Raw genomic sequence first — 16,973 nt, 5'->3', positions numbered from 1 at the left:
CACTGATACAGTTGGAGGAGGAATGCAGTTCTCCTTATGGACATCCCAAGTGTACTTCATGGTATGTCTGTGATAGTGTACTGGATTGCATACTGTGTGTATGTGGCTCCACACTCCAGTGAGTCTCTTGCTGGGGAGTGTGATGTGTATGTGTGTGTGTGTGAGGGCTGGTATGGAGCAGGTGGGGCGAGAGGAACTCAAGGTGTGCAGAAGGGCTTTGACAGAATGAGGGGAGAGGCGCCTGCAGTGAGTGGAGAACAGGGCCAGCTGATCTGGAATCAGCCTCTTAAGGAGCCTTGTTTACGGAGGAGGCTTCACACACTGCAGGACCCTCTTTTCCATTAGTACTGAGTGACTGCTTGAGTCTCATGATTTAATGATCAGACCGGGCTTATTTAGTACTAATGCGCCACGTGTGAGTTTGTGTCTCTCTTGAAAGTACTCCATCAGGATTCCAGAGGTGACATTTTGATTTTAATTTGATTATTTATTTATTTTTAAAGAAAGATGATCTTGATACTGTATTGTGTCTGTGTGTTTGTGCGTGTTTATGTGTGTATATGTGCATATGTGCATATGTGTGTGTGTGTGTGTGTGTGTGTGCATTTGTGTGTATGTGTGTGTGTGTAGCTTTGAGCATGATGCCGCCATCTAACCAGGGCTGGCCGGAGGACTTTGGCTTCCGCCTGGGCGGTGACGGGCCGAGCTACATCCTGTCCGTGGTGGAGGGCAGCAGTGCCCACATGGCCGGCCTGCAGCCGGGGGACCAGGTGCTGGAGGTGGACGGCCAGAACGTGTCCACGCTCAGCCCCCAGGCCCTCGTCGCCCTGGCCAAGACCATCAAGACCGTGCCCCCCAGCATAGGGGTGGTGTCCCGCATAGAACAGGTGCCACACACACACACACACACACACACACACACACACACACACACACACACACCACCACCACCACTAATGCTCTTCAGCTTGGGTTCTACTCTCTGACAGCAGCTTAGCTCCTTTTTGTAAATTGCTTAAAAATTATGTAAGCGCGTCTGAATTCAAGACTGACACATTTGAAAGTCAAATACAAGATTCAATGCATAGTAACTGAGAGGGATTTTATCAGGATGTCTCACTGTTGATGGTTGTTGTTGCAGTTGTTGTTGTTGTTGTTGTTGTTGTTGTTATTGTGTGTTCTGTAGTATTAGGAGCATGATCTGCTTTGTATGGTATGTAGTATAGGTATGTGGTAAAAGTCCTCAATCTGAGGCAAGGGCCTGTATCAAGTCAGATATTAAGGTGGTTTGTATTCAGAAATCTTTGCTACAATGTTAAAATCAGGTTCAGGTTACTGGAGAACTCGATTCCAGAAAACAATCTCTTTTTGACAGACTTTAAGTCCCTGTTCCTTTGCCTTGGTGGCTCTCTTTTTGGAGTTTAATTATTTCAGAATTAAATAGTTCTTTTAAGTTATGAACATCCTCATTAGAAGCACATGACTCAAGAGACCCTGACCCACCTCTGGGGGTTTGATCTTGGACTTATCATTCATATTAATGAAGTCCCCCCAAAATAGGCCGCTAGCCTAATGATTTAAAGACATCCAGCTGTCTCAGAGGCCAACTGTTGACATGTTCGCCAGCTATATTTTTTATCTAATCAAAGACCTTCTTTGAATTGGCGAAACCTGTTGACAGACATGCTAAACAAACCACAGCTCATTTCACAATGAAAGAAAACGATGCCTTTCACTGAGCTTTCTTGTTTCACTGAGCTGAGAGCAGTGCATGGCTATATTACAACTGGCTTGATAAGCGATAAGCGATGATCTTGCACTGATAAAATATATTTGTTGGTGAATTTTTTGGAGGTGCATACAACGGGAAATAGCAGTATACATGGTGGAAGCAGCACAAATGTGAGTTTGAAACTAGAGATTCTAACCACCCCGTATCACCAATTTTGCCAGCTGACTTTTGCCACAGGCCCACTTGTTGCCCCTTCTTGTTTTCGCTGTGGGAACTCACGTAGGTTTATCACCTTTTTACCTGACCTTTGCCCCCTCTACCCTCAAGATTGACATCATCCCGGGGCCCGACGGCCGCTTCGGCTTCACCATCGTGGGCGACAGCCCCCTGCTGGTGGAGGACTGCGCTCCCAGCTCCCCGGCGGGCCGCAGCGGCCTGCGGGCGGGCGACTACGTGATGGAGGTGAACGGGCTGCCGGTCAAGCAGCACGAGATGGCGGCGGCCATGATCAAGGCCTCGCAGGGCCGCACGCTGCGTCTGGGCGTGCTCAGCATCAACCGCTGGCAGCGCCGCTCCGCCAGCGCCAGCATGAAGGAGGCGGCGGCCCACGCGGCCGCCAACGCCGCCGCAGCCAACGCGGCAGCAGCAGCAGCGGGCATGACCACCCCGATCAACATGGGCACCCCGGGCAGCGCTGTGGCTGGCGCCGGGCCCGTCACCCCGCCACACATTAGCGGGGATAGCGTGCGCCAGGACCGCAAACACAAAGCCCAGGAGTTCAATAAGAAGGTGCGTCTTTAACGTCCCAAAAATGTCAATAACTCATTTTTGCAAAAAGAGTACCGCACGCACATCCAGAAACAGGAAGTCCGCACACCAGATAATGCTCCTCAGTGTTCTTTAATAGTCACCACGACGTAACGTTTCGGGCCCCTAGCCCTTCATCAGACAGTTGTCTGATGAATAACTCATTTTTGACCAAAAATGCAGTTACTGCCTTTTGGCTTTGTAGAACAGTGTTAACACCCCTCGCCAGTGTATTGGTGTACAGAATGATACAGATCACGGGAGGAAAACTGTATCCTGACTGTGGCAGGAGCTCCAGTGTCTCTTGTGGATACATTGTGTCTCGTGTCTACAAATTTAGATTGTCAAGTCTACAGTAGAGGGATACAGGCTGAAAATATCTTCACATTTTTGTGTTCATTCTGTATTGTGTTGTGTTATAATAAGCCACTGTATGCACAGCAGACTCAGGTCTTGTAATATCAATACCCTTCGCAGATCTTCAGACTCCAGCAAGTGTGCAAACATTTGCCCTCTGTGTCAGTAACTGTATCTGCCTGGTTGATATCAGTTGATGTGATAACGCCACTAACAAAAAGCCAGTCTCCAAAGAGAACAAAGTAGAGAAGTATCCTTCACCCTTCGGGCATGAATGCCATGATTAGCCTAGGGAATGGTTGTCTACCCAATGTGCTGCCTCTCTGACGTGAAGTCTGCTGCCCCCTACAGGTGGAGGAGATCCTGGGGGACGAGCCGGAGGTGAAGGAGCGCCTGTTCGACGTGCTGAAGCAGTACGCCACCGAGAGGGACGTGGAGAACCTGGCCTGCATCCTGCCCGAGATCCTCATCACCGAGGAGCATCAGCAGCTCATCGAGAGCGTCAGGTACAGCACCTCAGCATGCCACCATAGACCACCATAGACCACCAGTCCTCGTCACGTGGTGAATACCGCAGCGTTCTGTCAATGTTTGTGCACTGATGGTGAGATGTTATTGGTAGACGAGAGGATCTCCTGAGAGCAAGTCGGTTGAGGTTCCCCCTGGTGAACACACACACACAAAAGATGGCATGACATGAGAGATGCTAGCAGCCATTATTTAGTCATGTGCCCTTGACAACGGCTGTCCAATGTCTAACCCTGACGGTGTGCCTATTATGAAAAGAAAAAGACAGCCTTTGCTGACAGTTCTGTCATAATCGGGACAGCTTGTGAATATTTTACTGAGCAGGCACATTTGTTCAGTCTCAAGAAAGTCTGTTGAGCAGATGAAACAAAAAAATTGGTGCCCATTGTTTGATGTATACAGCTCATGTTGTTGAAGACTGCTGGCATGCGTGGGATGATCTTAATCGGTGTGTGTGTGTGTGTGCGTGTGTGCGTGTGTGCGTGTGTGTGTGTGTAGGCCTTCAGCAAGAGACTGGCTTGAAGCAGATTCAATGGTGGAGAAATCTAAATCTATATGCTGTGATTGTAGTCAAGGCCTATTGAGATATCATGAATTACAAAGTCCTGAATGGAGGTTGATTCGCTGTTTTTTGCCTATAGTAGCCAATGGCCACTTCATTTTTAGCTGACCAAGCAAAGTGTACAGGAAACCGGGAGAATTGATTGGCCCTGGCCGATCAATTAACTATTGTTCTAAACGAGCCAGCTTGGTAGTCAATGATTGTCATCACCCCTGCTGCGTGTGACCTCTTGGTTATGTGTTTAATACTGCTGAAGTAACAATGGGCTGTAGGCGAAGAAGAGAGGCCCGGCATCCTAATTGGGAGAAAAAAAAGAGAAAAAAAAAATCAATCACTTGCAGCAATGGGGGGAGAAAAAAAAGTTATCTGTTTTCTTTTTTTCATTGTGCAAATGTGGATAGAACATCCCTTAAGAAAGGAGAGTAGCTGTCTTTGATCAGTTTGAATACCTAGCCTGTCACAGATGAGTCCGCTGCACGCAGGAGAGGGGGGCTGCCTGGTTTGAAGTCGCCCTCCTCAGATATCATCTTGGCGCACTCTGCGCAGTGCTCAGATCTAAACGAGGGTGTGTGCTGGGCCCCGGGGAATAGCCAGATGCTTTATTCTCCGCGCTGATTGGAAAAGTACAAAAAAACAAACACTTCTGCTCACGCGTCTACCACCACCGCCATCCACCTCTTCCGCTCTTCCTCTCTCATCTGCCCAATATTATTTCCCTCTTCCTCTTTCCCCCCCACTCTTCCTCCCCCTCCCTCTCTCACAGGCATATGTGCAATATTAGTACTTATCACAGAGTTGTTTAGTCGGAAGCCCCCACCTCCCTTTTTCCCTTTCTCTGTTGCTGTGCTTGGTGGTGCAGATTGGTGCTGTTATGTCCAAATCTGTTATTTATGTGATACATTCTGTGCAGTGAATCTGCTCTCTCTCTCTCTCTCTCTCTCTCTCTCTCTCTCTCTATTTCCCTCTTCATCTGTCTTCCCCTCTCTCTCTTTGTCTCCTCCCTGCACATCCAAATGCAATATGCTTACATGCTATAGAAATGCTTTGAATTTCCTCAAGGTGTAAAGGATTATGTGGGACACCAGCAATGAGTTGTCTGAGGTGAGTTGCTCTGTGCGTCTCTCTCTCTCCTCACACCTCTCTCCCCTCTGCTCTTCCTGGCTGTGTGTGACATGCTGGCTCTGTACCCTGTTCTGTGAAACTAGGTTGACTTTGGATTGTGTTGCCCGTTCCTTTTCCTAGACCAATTGATGTATGCATTCTGGGCAGCATATGTGCTTATTTCATGAGTGCTGAATATGTAGAAGTGCATGCTTCTTCAGGATTTTTATCTTCAGTGAACAGAGACCTGGAATCTTTGTAGTTTCATTTAGAAATGGTGGAGATTGTCCCAGACTTTGATTTGATGTGATGTCAGGCTACAGACAACAGGGTAGTATCTTGAGATGATAAATTCAGTTTAGTCCATTCCATTTGGTCCTTCATCACAGAGCTGCAGCCTCCCTGGTTATGCTTTCCAATATTAAGTGGCTTTAGGAGTTGCTCTTACATGCAGTTTACTGCCACTCTAGCTGTCGCTAGTTGTCTCATATCTTCTTATTACCCAAGAGAGGTGATGAAGTAGTCATATGTGTCTGCTATTTCCTAGTTATGTTGGCTCTCTGACAGTTTGAGCTATTCTGGGAAACCCATTTCACTCTGTTTTGATGGTTTAATGGTAATGATGTTTTTTAGTCACATGTTGATTAAGAGCTTTTGGCCTCCTGAAATGATCTCTCAGAGGAGTGAATGTTGGGATGTTGCGGCGTGAAGTGTTCATTTGTCGTTTTTTATGCTGTTGTGCTGTTTTGGGTTTGTTAAAGTGCCACTCTCGCAGAGCTGACAAAGTGCTCTGAGCCCATTGCGTGCTGCTGCTTTAGTGCCATACCAGCTATAGGGATGCTGGCTACCATTTTGACACTTGACAATTGGAAATGCTCTGCTCCTCTTGCTGCCGAAATGGTGCCCAACTCAGCCACCTCACGTGCGGGTGGGTATCCGCCGTTCATTCCGACATACCAGCACTCCGACATTGACGTCCAATTGTCGTAGTGGAGGCATGTCACCTTATGGGAAAAAGTCCCACCACTCCGACATTTTTTTTTTTTCATGGTCGCAGTGGCGGTATTTCACTTTTTTTTCAAACAACGTGCCATTCCGACATGAGGTAATTAATAGGCTATTAATGTTACAGTTATTATTTTGCTGTCACTTCGTCTTTTTTATGGCCTAGAAGGTTGTATTTGGTATCTGTGGATAGCTCTAGCTCTCCTCTTTTATCTGACATGCAAGTCATATATTTTTGACCAGGCGTTTCACGAGTAAATCAAACGAAAGTAGCGAGCCGAAGCTATATGACATTCTTATTTGTTTGTCACTTCGTCTGTTTTTATAACACAAAAGGATCGATGTGTTTGGTATCAACGGAAAGCTCTGTTTCTCCTCTTTCATTTGATATGCTTGTCATGTCTGTGCGATGCCTGGTCCCGGAGTAATCCAAGCGAGAGCAGTGGCTGTGTGCGTGAACGCAGAGCAATATAGACTGTAAATATGATATACTTTGATTTAAATTCATTTGATTTTATTTTATACTTTATACTTGATCGTACAGACACGTGTCTAGTCTCGTTGGAAAGCCCCGGTTCTGCTCTTTCATGCAATATAGGTCTCATCTCGCTGTGACTAATAATCACGGAGCAATGTAACAGAGAAGAATGGGTGTGTTTTTTGACGCACTTTGCATCCGTCGGGCTCATAGGGTCCGTTAAATTGACTTGGAAAAAAATAGGATTTGTAAACTGTCGGAATGGGGGTACTAAAATGTGTCGGATTGGTAGCATGTCTAAATAGCAGCATGTCGAAATAGAGGCATGTCTAAATGGAAGCATGTCGTAGTGGTGGCATGTCTGAGTGGCAGCATGTAACCGTGCGGGTGCTGGTGGCACACTTAACCACTCAACGTGATGTTCCAGCTCTGAAGCTGAGCTCCACTTGGACATCAGGGGAGAGTTTTGCATTAAAAGCATGAGAGACTATAGTCTAGAGGCCAGTGCACAATGACCTATTTGTGTACTGGGGATGTTTTCCAAACATCTGACCGTCTGCCTGACTCCTGATGGTAATATTGATACCACAGATGAGTGAAGACCCAGTCAAACCAATGGTAGGAAAAATCAGGAACAGAGTTTTATTTTCAATGATGCGCATCAAGGGAGAGACAGCATGACTTCACCTAAAGATCCATCAGCTGCACAAACTGGATAAGGAAATAGTTGGAGTTTAAGTACTACTGACGCAAATGGTTTTTGATGTAAAACAGAAAACAAGAAGTGACATCAACCCTAATGCCTTACATTATTCATGTTTAGGAACAGTACAGATATCATACAGGGTCACAATGTAGGAGCATACTTTTAGTGTCAAAGTGACCTAGTGAGAAATGCAGAACATTAAACCACATATTGGAACCCTGGACATACTGTATGCTCTATTCCACTTTCTCTCATTCGCCATTAGTCATTGCCCAAATTATGCCCATCTTACCGAGGTGTCGCATTCGAGTTATGCCATTACAATACGAGGTGGGCACAAACAAAGTAGAAGGGTTAGCTTAATGCAGGAAAAGCATAGTGGTACAGCTGTCTATCAGGTTTTAGAGTACAGGAAGTTGTTCCATTTTAGCCCTCTTTATCAGGTAGCAACTTGCTTGTCCATGAATACCTAAAAGCCTTAGTAGTTGAACGGAATTTTCTGCAAAGATTTAGACATTGGTGAAATGGTCCATTTAACGGGCCACAATGACAGCTAAGGCAGGCATTCATCTCCTAACTCATGATCACCTCCTACAATCAGAAGATGGGTTTTGTCAGAACTAATTCTGGAGCACTGATTGCTCTCCCAGGGGGGGCTCTCCATAATGTCTCTGTTGGATCGTCTGAGCTCCCCCTATAGGACTGGGTCTCAGTGTAGAGTTGTCAAGGCAGTGGAGACAGGAGGATATGGGGGGGGGATAACGAGGGAAGCGTTTTGCTTCCAGTCGTGTGTGCCAGATCAGATGATTAGGCTGCAGGTCTCGGGGGATTGAGCCTGCTAGCGCCGTAACTGCACGCCCCAAGGCAATGCCATGCTAATGGAGTGATGGTAATGACAGCCTGCAGTAAAGCTGACAAATGATGTGTAGACAGAACAGGAGTAGGCTCTCATTATATCTATACAAAGCCATCAGGACTGCCCAGCATCTGGTGAGACTGTAATGATAGATATGCATAACATCAAATACAAAAAGAGCTCATTTGCTCTCCTGCCTTGATTGTATGATTTTTCCTAAATTGTATTCATGAAGCAGTATTTGTGGCACCCGTCTCATTGCTTTGTGGTTTTATTCGGTGGAAACTTCTTGCCATATTTGTTGGTGTTTCTGTGTCAAACTGGTATGTCCATTGCATCGAAGCACTCTCTCCTTACGTTACAACCCGACCCCTTTGACCTTGGCCACTTACAAAACAAATCAGCGAGGGTGGCATGCAGGCTCCCACAGCTCTCTGAGTCCTCCTCTGGGCAGCCCATCAGCGTGGCTCATCAGCGCTGGCAAATTAGTGTCCTCTTCGGTCCACTCTTGAAACCTGACCAGCCACTGCATTCACTGTCCTCAGGAAGAAAAAAAAAGAGAGAAAAAATCTGCTGAATTCTCCCCAGCGGACGCACTCTATTTTTACGCAGCCTACTTCCTTTAGCACTGCGTCTCTCAGGTTTGTGACGCACTTCTGAAAAAAGTTGTTTAAAAAATTATAACGCATCGGGGAAAGTCGGGGGGGAGTTAATGGTGGTGGTTTGGTTGGTGGCGGTTGGGGAGGTATGCTCTACAATTTCAGATGACTGAATTATGGGCGGGTTTTTTCCACATATCTCACAAGACAACTAATGCACCTGGATTCAGTACTCCAAGACTCCAACATTTGGCCAATCTGTGAAGAGATCTTTAGATTGGATGCTGAAGGAACTTTGTGATGATTAAAACTCTGTTTGAGGAGGACTGTATTGAGTGTATTTATGCCTGGGGACTCTCGTGGTGTACCGTGTAGACTCGGGGGGGTGCCGGGGTCCTGAGATGCTCTGTGAGATGCGTGTGGGATGGCTGCGGTTGCCGGTGGTAACGTGAGAGGATGCTGCGGCGGTCCCTCAGTCCCGTCTCCTCCGCTGGGCTGCCTCAGGCTGCCTGTCTGTCAGCTGCCAGTCAGCCTCCCTCCTGCACACGTGGAGGCTGCGCGAGGAGCCGCCGCTAGAGTCTCCGCTGGTCCCGCACGGCCCAGCTCTCTCACACCCAGAGAGGGACTCCCTCCCTTGCCTTCTCTCTCTCTTTTTTTATCTCTCTCTCTCTCTCTCTCTTCCTCCTTCCCATCCTTTTCTTATTCCTCCTCTTCATCTCCCCGTCTGCCTCTGGCTTTTCCTCTCCTCCTCCCACAAACTCACTCTTTCGCCTCGCTTCCTTTCCCTTTCCTTTTCCCTCTTTATTTATCTCTCTCCTTTCTTCTTCATACTCTTTCTTTCTTTCCGTCTTTTTTCCCTCTGTCTCTCCCTCTGCCTCCTCCGCCGAGGCAACAGCAGGCGGGCGCCTCCCTCCCGGTCGGAAAACTCAGGGAGGCATCCTCGTCCACCAGGAGACCTGAGAGAAGAGCTGAACTTAGCCCTGCCTGCCACTGCGCTGGGGCTCGCGCTCTCTCGCGCGGCCGACTTTTCCCCACAGCATCCCGGAGTCGCCGCCATGGTCCCGCTCGCTCTTCACCGCGCCGTCAACGCCGGCAGCACGCTGACTAAGTGTGAAGCGCTCTCTCTTTTTTTTCCTTCTCTTTTTTTCCTGTTTCTTCACCTCCTCTTGTTTTCTCCTGGAGGGATGCTGTTGAGGGCGCCAGGCTCCTGAAGAGCTGCTAGTTCCCCCCCCCCAGCCTAGAGGCTTATAATCTCACACTTCTCCTGTGGACGCATCTGGGGATCCTTTACACCTGTCCGCTCCTCTACTCCTCTACTCTTCGCTCGCTTTCTGCTGAACACTCCATTATTCAAGCGTTCATGGGGACTCGGGGGTTTGGGAGATAGCGGCGGCGGCGGAGTATCCGGCGTCTAGTTGAGAAGCCCGAGCCTGCGGACAGACAAGCAGAGTCATGGGGAGGGACAGGAGATTCTCCAAACACTTTCGGTAAGGTGGACCACAGAGACTTCTTTTGTTTTCTTCTCCTCTCTCTCTCTCTCTCTCTCTCTCACTCCTGCATGGGCTTCAGGGGGGTCTCGTAGCACAGGCGGGTGGGGTGGTGCTGGGGGAGTGCTTACAGCCCCCCCACTGTCAGGTGTATAGGAGCAGAGAAGTCCCCGGTGAGTTGTCAAGCCAGTGCTGTTGCATTGATGTTGGATTAAATATAGCTTCTATGTGCTACATCATTGCCCAATTTGGGACAGTTGATTTTACAGACTATAAATGTGTTGATTCTCTTCTCTTGATCATGAACAAATTGCTGACTGATACTAAAACAGGGTGTTTATGTTACAGATTGTTCCTGAATTTTAGAGATACTTCTCTCTCTTTTTTTTTGTGGGAATAAGTCTTATTTGTGTTGAGGTGTGAAAAGAGACTGTTTCTCTTTTTTTCTTAGTATCATTTTCAAGTCTTTCCTTGCGTATATAATATTTCCTTCTATGTGGTGTTGTGTTGTTTGAGTGGAGAGAGATTCTATTTTGTGTTGTTTTTAAGAGAGAGAGAGAGAGAGAGAGAGAGAGAGAGAGAGAGAGAGAGAGAGAGAGAGAGCCTATTGTCTCCCACTGTGAAGGGACTAATGATGAGAGTTTGGGCATCCTGTTATCACAGCTTTTGTTGGAGTACAGTCATCTTTCTTTACATAGCATCATGCACTTCCTCCCTGTGTGAGTCCACAGTGAGCTGTCACTCTCTCTCTCCGGCACTTCAGAGATGCACGTCCTTTTACAGATACACACAAACACATGCACGCACATCACAAATAATAAAAACAAACATACACACTGGTGCATTGTTTTAATTAAGTATCCATCAACATGAACATACACACATGCACATTCATGCACAGATACTGTAAACACACATCCTCACATGCACACAGCCACACACACACACACACACACACACACACACACACACACACACACACACACACACACACACACGCACACACAGATACACATGCACACATGTACACATCCACACACTCTTACAGCAGCAGCAGCAGCAGCAGTGGCTCGTGTGTGCTCCTGAAGTTTGGCTGAGAGTGCCGCAGGCTGTTACCCTGAAAAATCAGACTTCTCGCGAGAGCACAATTTGAATTTGCTCAGCGAGTCACTCAGCGCTCATTACCTATGCCGTTGGAGCCGAGCTGAACCAATCACATCGTTGTATCTGACATACGCGGGCCAGAGGCGAGCTAAACAGACGAGGACAGCGCTACGATGTCGAAGTGCAGCATTACACATTGTCGTAGTGTTGTCCAATTGCGTGCGGTGATATTTGCAAATGCATGCTTGGTGCCTCCCCTCGAGGTGGGCCATTTTCATGACTCATGGTCAGACCCTCAGTGTTTGTAGATGTGGGTCTGGACTTCCAGGCTAGCAGGCTGTGCTTTCTGAAGCCCTTGTGCTCCTCCTCTCCACTTTTCCCTAACTGGGTCTCACTTGTAATCCAGGCCTCTCCTTTTTATAACACTCTCCCAGCTGCCTTCCTCATTCATTCTCATTCTCTCCTTCTCTTTTCTCCTCTCCTCTCCTCTCCTCTCTTCTATTCTCTTCTCTTCTCTTCTCTACTCTCCTCTCCTCTCCTCTCCTCTCCTCTCCTCTCCTCTCTTCTCTTCTCTTCTCTTCTCTCCTCTCTCCTCTTCTCTTCTCTGCTGCTTCTGTATGCCCTTGTTCCATACCCCCCCCCCTCCACATAGGTAATTTTAGATTTCTTATGACCTCCTTCTAATTGAGGGCATCCCAGCCTAAATGAGAGTTAAACGTAAGAATGGTTTGCATGTGTGTTACCTCCTTGGCAAAGTAAGAGATGCCACTTATAAATGTTATAAATGTACAATAGTACTCTTCTTCACACTCTGAAAAGCACTGTATGTGCTTACTGTAGTGTTGGGCAGTATTTGAGGCTCCCAGCACTCTAGTCGAGATGCCAGCCGGGGTGTGAGTTCCGCCGATGTGGCAAAGTTTCAGTTTTCACATACTCAGACATGTACATGATGTACCCATTTTTTTTTTTTTTTTTGCAGAACTGGATTTGACTCTCAGTGGGGGGAGCAGACCTAATTCTGGTGTGTTTACTGCTGACATGAATGAATAAGAGAGTGAAATAAGCAGATGAGCTGATTGATCAGGGGCAGATCATTACCATCTGCACGCTGGATGACAGTGTGACTCTGCAATGAGCTATAAGATCAAGGCCCAGGTGCTCTCTCTCTCTCTCTCTCTCTCTCTCCTCCCACTCTCTCCTTCCCTCTCTCTCTCTCTCTCTTTCTCTCTCCCTCTCTCTCTCTCTCTCTCTCTCCCCACTCTCTCCTTCCCTCTCTCTCTCTCTCTCTCTCTCTCTCTCTCTCTCTCTGGCCTACATACCAGGCGTTGATGTGGAGCTGTGCTGGTGATGTGGAGCAGGATTGGGCACACCGAGTGACCTTGATGCCTGATGAGCTCTGTCTCTGAGTGAGTAATGTGTGCCGGTAAACTCCCACAAGTAAGCGCTGGTGGCCGTGTTTACCACAGGCCAAAGATGGGCCAATTGCAAGCTCTCCATACACGTCAGGACACAAGTACCACCAACTGATGGTGGTGCTGGTGGTAATGGATGATTACTTGATTTATTCGTGTGTAACTGTCTGATAATTGGTCATTAATAATACAATTAATTCATTGATAACAGAGATTTGAGTTGAATTATGTCTAGTGAGGTCAGGTGATGATTTTTGATGGCTAATGAGGATTTAGATTGATTTAGATTAAACTGTGGTGATTCATCCATTGTGATCCTTATGCATGGGGATGATTGGTGATGATTTGGAGTAATGGAATAGTGCATTTGCATACATTTCAGCCAAGGTATAGATTTCTTTCTCTCTTTATTGACTCATCCTACTGTTTGTCTTGGTAAACAAATAAAGATCTGGGAACAATGATTCATAAACACGATTGCCCAGTGTGTGAATTTAGTTCACAGTTACCATGGAGACAGGGGTGGAAGTAACTAATTTATAAAAAAGTGGGCTATTTGTGAAACTCCTGCTATTTGTGGCTGAACCCAGACCTCTCTCTCTTTACATGTAGAAATGTGTGAGTGTATGTGAGGATGGAGGGGAGAGCTGTTTGTGTGTCGCAGACGGAAATCTGTCTGGAGCTCTCTGTTGTGGTTCTCTGAAGATTTGCAAGATATATTTATGTATTTGTCTACTAGTTTTTATTTGATGCAGTAGTCAGCACAGCCGATGAGAACACAACATACGGATAAACACACTCAACTACAACACTGTTTTAATGCAATCTTTTGCAGACTATCAGTCAGAGTCTGCAATAGGGGTCCTCCTGGTGCTTCTCAGAGGTAATATGGGAACTGTAATGATATACAAGATTTCACTGCTCACTGTGGCCCAGTCAGAGTGAGATGGTAGAGATAATTTCTGAGCTGAAGGTTTTACTGCCTTCTGTCTGCAGCTGGCATGTTGCCTCTTCCTCCCACTTGTCTCTCCTCCTCTCGGGCTCCTCTCAGGGGGGGGGGACGGCTCTCAGGGGGGGGCCCCTGTGGGAATACCATCCTCCAGTGCCAATGGAGAAGCTGTTCGTATGATTCCAGCCAGAACCAAAGCGGGTCTTCTCAGCTCCTCTCAATTCTGACCTGACCCCTCTATTACCACATCATTGATTTAACAGCCTCCGGCCGACCTGAAGAATCTGTTACTCCCGGCCCGGGCCCTGTGGTGGGAGAGGCCATAAGCAACTGAGTCGGTTCCTTGCCGTGCTAATCACTTGGCTGCAGATTGCTGGAGACTGACATGAGTGGTGAGTCAGAGGGCTCTGAGTGGGCAGGCGCTGGGTGGAAGTGTGAGGAAGAAGCCATTAAATCGGGGTGGCCCCTCACTTCATCTCAAGGTGCCATGCTCTCTGGCTGTCTCTCCTTCTCCCACCTCAGGTTCTCTCTCCCTTTCCCACCCTCTCTCTTTCTCTCTCTCTCTTTCCATCTCCCTCTCGCACTCTCACACAATGCTGACAAGCTCTCTCAAGCTTTGTTCCCCGGGGTCTGTTCTGCCATGTCATTTCTGGTACTGCAGTACCTGTCTTCAATACAAGCCGTCGGAGCTGACCTGACAGAGAGACGTCTGTTGATATCCAGCTGATCCCAGCTGGAAGCCTCTTTTCTCTTTCTCTCTCTCTCTCTCTCTCTTTCTTTCTCTCTCTCTCTCTCCCCCTCTCTCTCCCTCACTCTGCCTGAGGCGTTTCATTCCCTGTGATGCCACATGTAGGTGCTTTATGCCTGAAGGCGTGGCAGTGCTCGTCTCTCTCATCGCTGCACCAGATGCGACTGTAATTTCGTTTCTGTGTCAGTAACCACACAGTACCTACTCACTGGTAAAAAAAAAAGTGCTGAAGTTGGAAGTCTATCCCCCTGAATGAGCATCATGATGTCTCGTAGAGGTAAGCGGAGTTGAGGAGAAAACAAGAGAGTGAGGTGGAAATGAAACAAATGGCTCCAGGGCATGTCCACGCTGGTTGCTCTAACAAGACAAGACTGCTCCCTAAATTTCAGTGTGTATCGAGCTGCTACTCACGGTCCATCTCCTCGTTGTCTCTATGATGGCTCCTCCTATAGTTCCTCTCCTCTCTTGCTCTTCCAAAAGAGATGCGCTGAGAATAGACACAGTGAGGAAAATCTCACCCATGATTCGCATCTGGAGAACGATTTAGTCTCGTAGTTAATGACTGGATGGTGTGTCTCTCTCCTTACCACTGTCTGGTTATCACACCCCTTGTATTTTCGTTGTAATATCACACATTTACCCACTTTTCCCACCTCTGTCTCTACTCCTCCTCTATCTTTCTCTCCTTCTTTCTCTCTCTCTCCCTTTTGAACACACCCCTTTGTTTTTCCCCCAAAGGATGACCCCCCATCTCTCTCTCTCTCTCTCTCTCTCTCTCTCTCTCTCTGCTCAGCCATATTTCTACCAACATCACCTCGCCCCCTCCAGCTGTTGAAAGACGTCGTCGTCACGTCGTCACGCCCTCCCCACTCTCTGACCCTCACTCCTCTCTCTATCCCCCTCTTCTCTCTTTCTCACCGCTTCTCTCTCTCCCTTTCTGCGCCATGTTCCTCAGGATCTTCATCCCCAAGAAGCACCGGCAGCGCTTCGACGAGGTGGTGTCCCAGAGCCTGATCAGCCGGCTGCGCGGACGCAGCTTCAGCGAGCACCGGCACAACCGGCTGCGCCGCAGCCGCAGCGAGGACCACCCCGAGCGCCTGCTGGTGTCCACGCGCGCCAGCTCCGTGCCACGCACCGCCCACGAGGAGGGCCTGCCCCCGGCCTCGCGCGGCCTCCGCAAGACCACCTCGCTCATCGCCGGGCACGCCAGCGCCGCCTCCAACGCCAACCGCAGGTCAGAATGCAGCAGCTGCCCACCGGGCGCCGTCTTTGCCACACCACCACTTATTGTAGTCATGGCTACACTCAGAACACACCTTGGCACAACCTCTTTGGAGCACATATTGTACACGACACACTTTGTCAACTCTAGAAAAAAGACCGACAGTGACCATGACACCCGTGTCTATCACATACTGGACACAGCCATAACATGCATTATATGCATCTTACTTTTTCACATTCACTGCAGGTTAGGCCACTCAGTTCCATTAAAGTACCTCACATCTCTAAATGGGACGTTACCTCACATCTCCAAATGGGACGTTACCTCACATCTCACATCATGGGATGTAGTATTCACATCGTATGCTGATTTGCTGTACTGTATTATTATTGTACAGTTATATGACATACATATCTAATTTTGGTCATCAGCATCCCACAATGGTTCACAAGCGTTCTGGTATGTTTGAAATGTGTAGTATTGACTATTTGACTATCAGACTTGGCAATTCAGTATGTCCACTTTAAGAAATGTGTTATATTAAATGTTGAATACCTTTCATCTTCCCAGCCTTCATGTTTTTCTGCCTCCTATACTTGTGTTAGCAGCCTGATGTTTGCTCATTAATTTGTTCTTGGCGAGTGAGCAAGTTTTTTTCCCTGTTATTTTATCACTTGCAATTACTGTACGTTTTTACTGTAAGTTATTCCATTAAATGAGCTTTCACCTCTCTGCTTCCCCTCCCCTCAAAGAGCTTGCAGAACAACTACAAGGGAACAGGATGATAAAGATTTCTTATGTACTGTTGTTCTAAGCGTTGCAGAAGCATTGTGTGTGTGTGTGTGTGTGTGTGTGTGTAGTTTGAGTGGGCGAGGAAGTCCGGGAGTGTGATTTCATGTCGGGTGTTAATTGCACGGTGAAGTGCCTACAGAGCCTGATTGCTCACCTGTCAGTAACCTGTCAGCTTAAGATTGAGAGGAGGAGGCACACTTCAGCTCAATTATGTATAATTACACCAGCGAGTGCCTTTTCTTCTGCCATCAAACTGATCTGGGTTCAGTTCCAATATCTGCAACCTCAAACAGGAGCATATGTGACACATGGGATGCGGCGGTGTTTTGTGTAAAGCACATAATTAACATACTGTATGAGCAGGCTGTGTGGATTATACTGTATCTACTGTATAGGCATGTGCCCGGCACAATAGTGGAATAATTATGGGGAATAGACAGAGGGTGAAGGCTGACATTTTGTAGTCCTACGAGTGTAAGTAGTCAGAGCTACCTCTGATGGATGAACGGAAAATGCAATATTGCT

At 47.5% G+C, this 16,973-nt stretch overlaps 1 protein-coding gene across 1 annotated transcript in view; it reads left to right on the top strand.

Moving 5' to 3' along the window:
- Positions 1 to 641: 641 nt before the first annotated feature.
- grid2ipa (glutamate receptor, ionotropic, delta 2 (Grid2) interacting protein, a) overlaps positions 642 to 16,973 on the top strand; it is a 31,439-nt gene continuing 15,107 nt past the window's right edge. Inside the window, exons 1-4 of the mRNA XM_062530938.1 lie at positions 642 to 887; positions 2,060 to 2,521; positions 3,248 to 3,402; positions 15,387 to 15,665. Of these exons, the coding sequence (XP_062386922.1) occupies positions 642 to 887; positions 2,060 to 2,521; positions 3,248 to 3,402; positions 15,387 to 15,665 (1,142 nt within the window). The remainder of the gene's footprint in view (positions 888 to 2,059; positions 2,522 to 3,247; positions 3,403 to 15,386; positions 15,666 to 16,973) is intronic.

The sequence above is a fragment of the Sardina pilchardus genome, chromosome 3, assembly GCF_963854185.1.
Source record: "Sardina pilchardus chromosome 3, fSarPil1.1, whole genome shotgun sequence".
NCBI classification, from domain to species: domain Eukaryota; kingdom Metazoa; phylum Chordata; class Actinopteri; order Clupeiformes; family Clupeidae; genus Sardina; species Sardina pilchardus.
The sequence above is the reverse complement of the archived record's forward strand: the minus strand, read 5'-3'. Positions and strand labels throughout refer to the sequence as shown.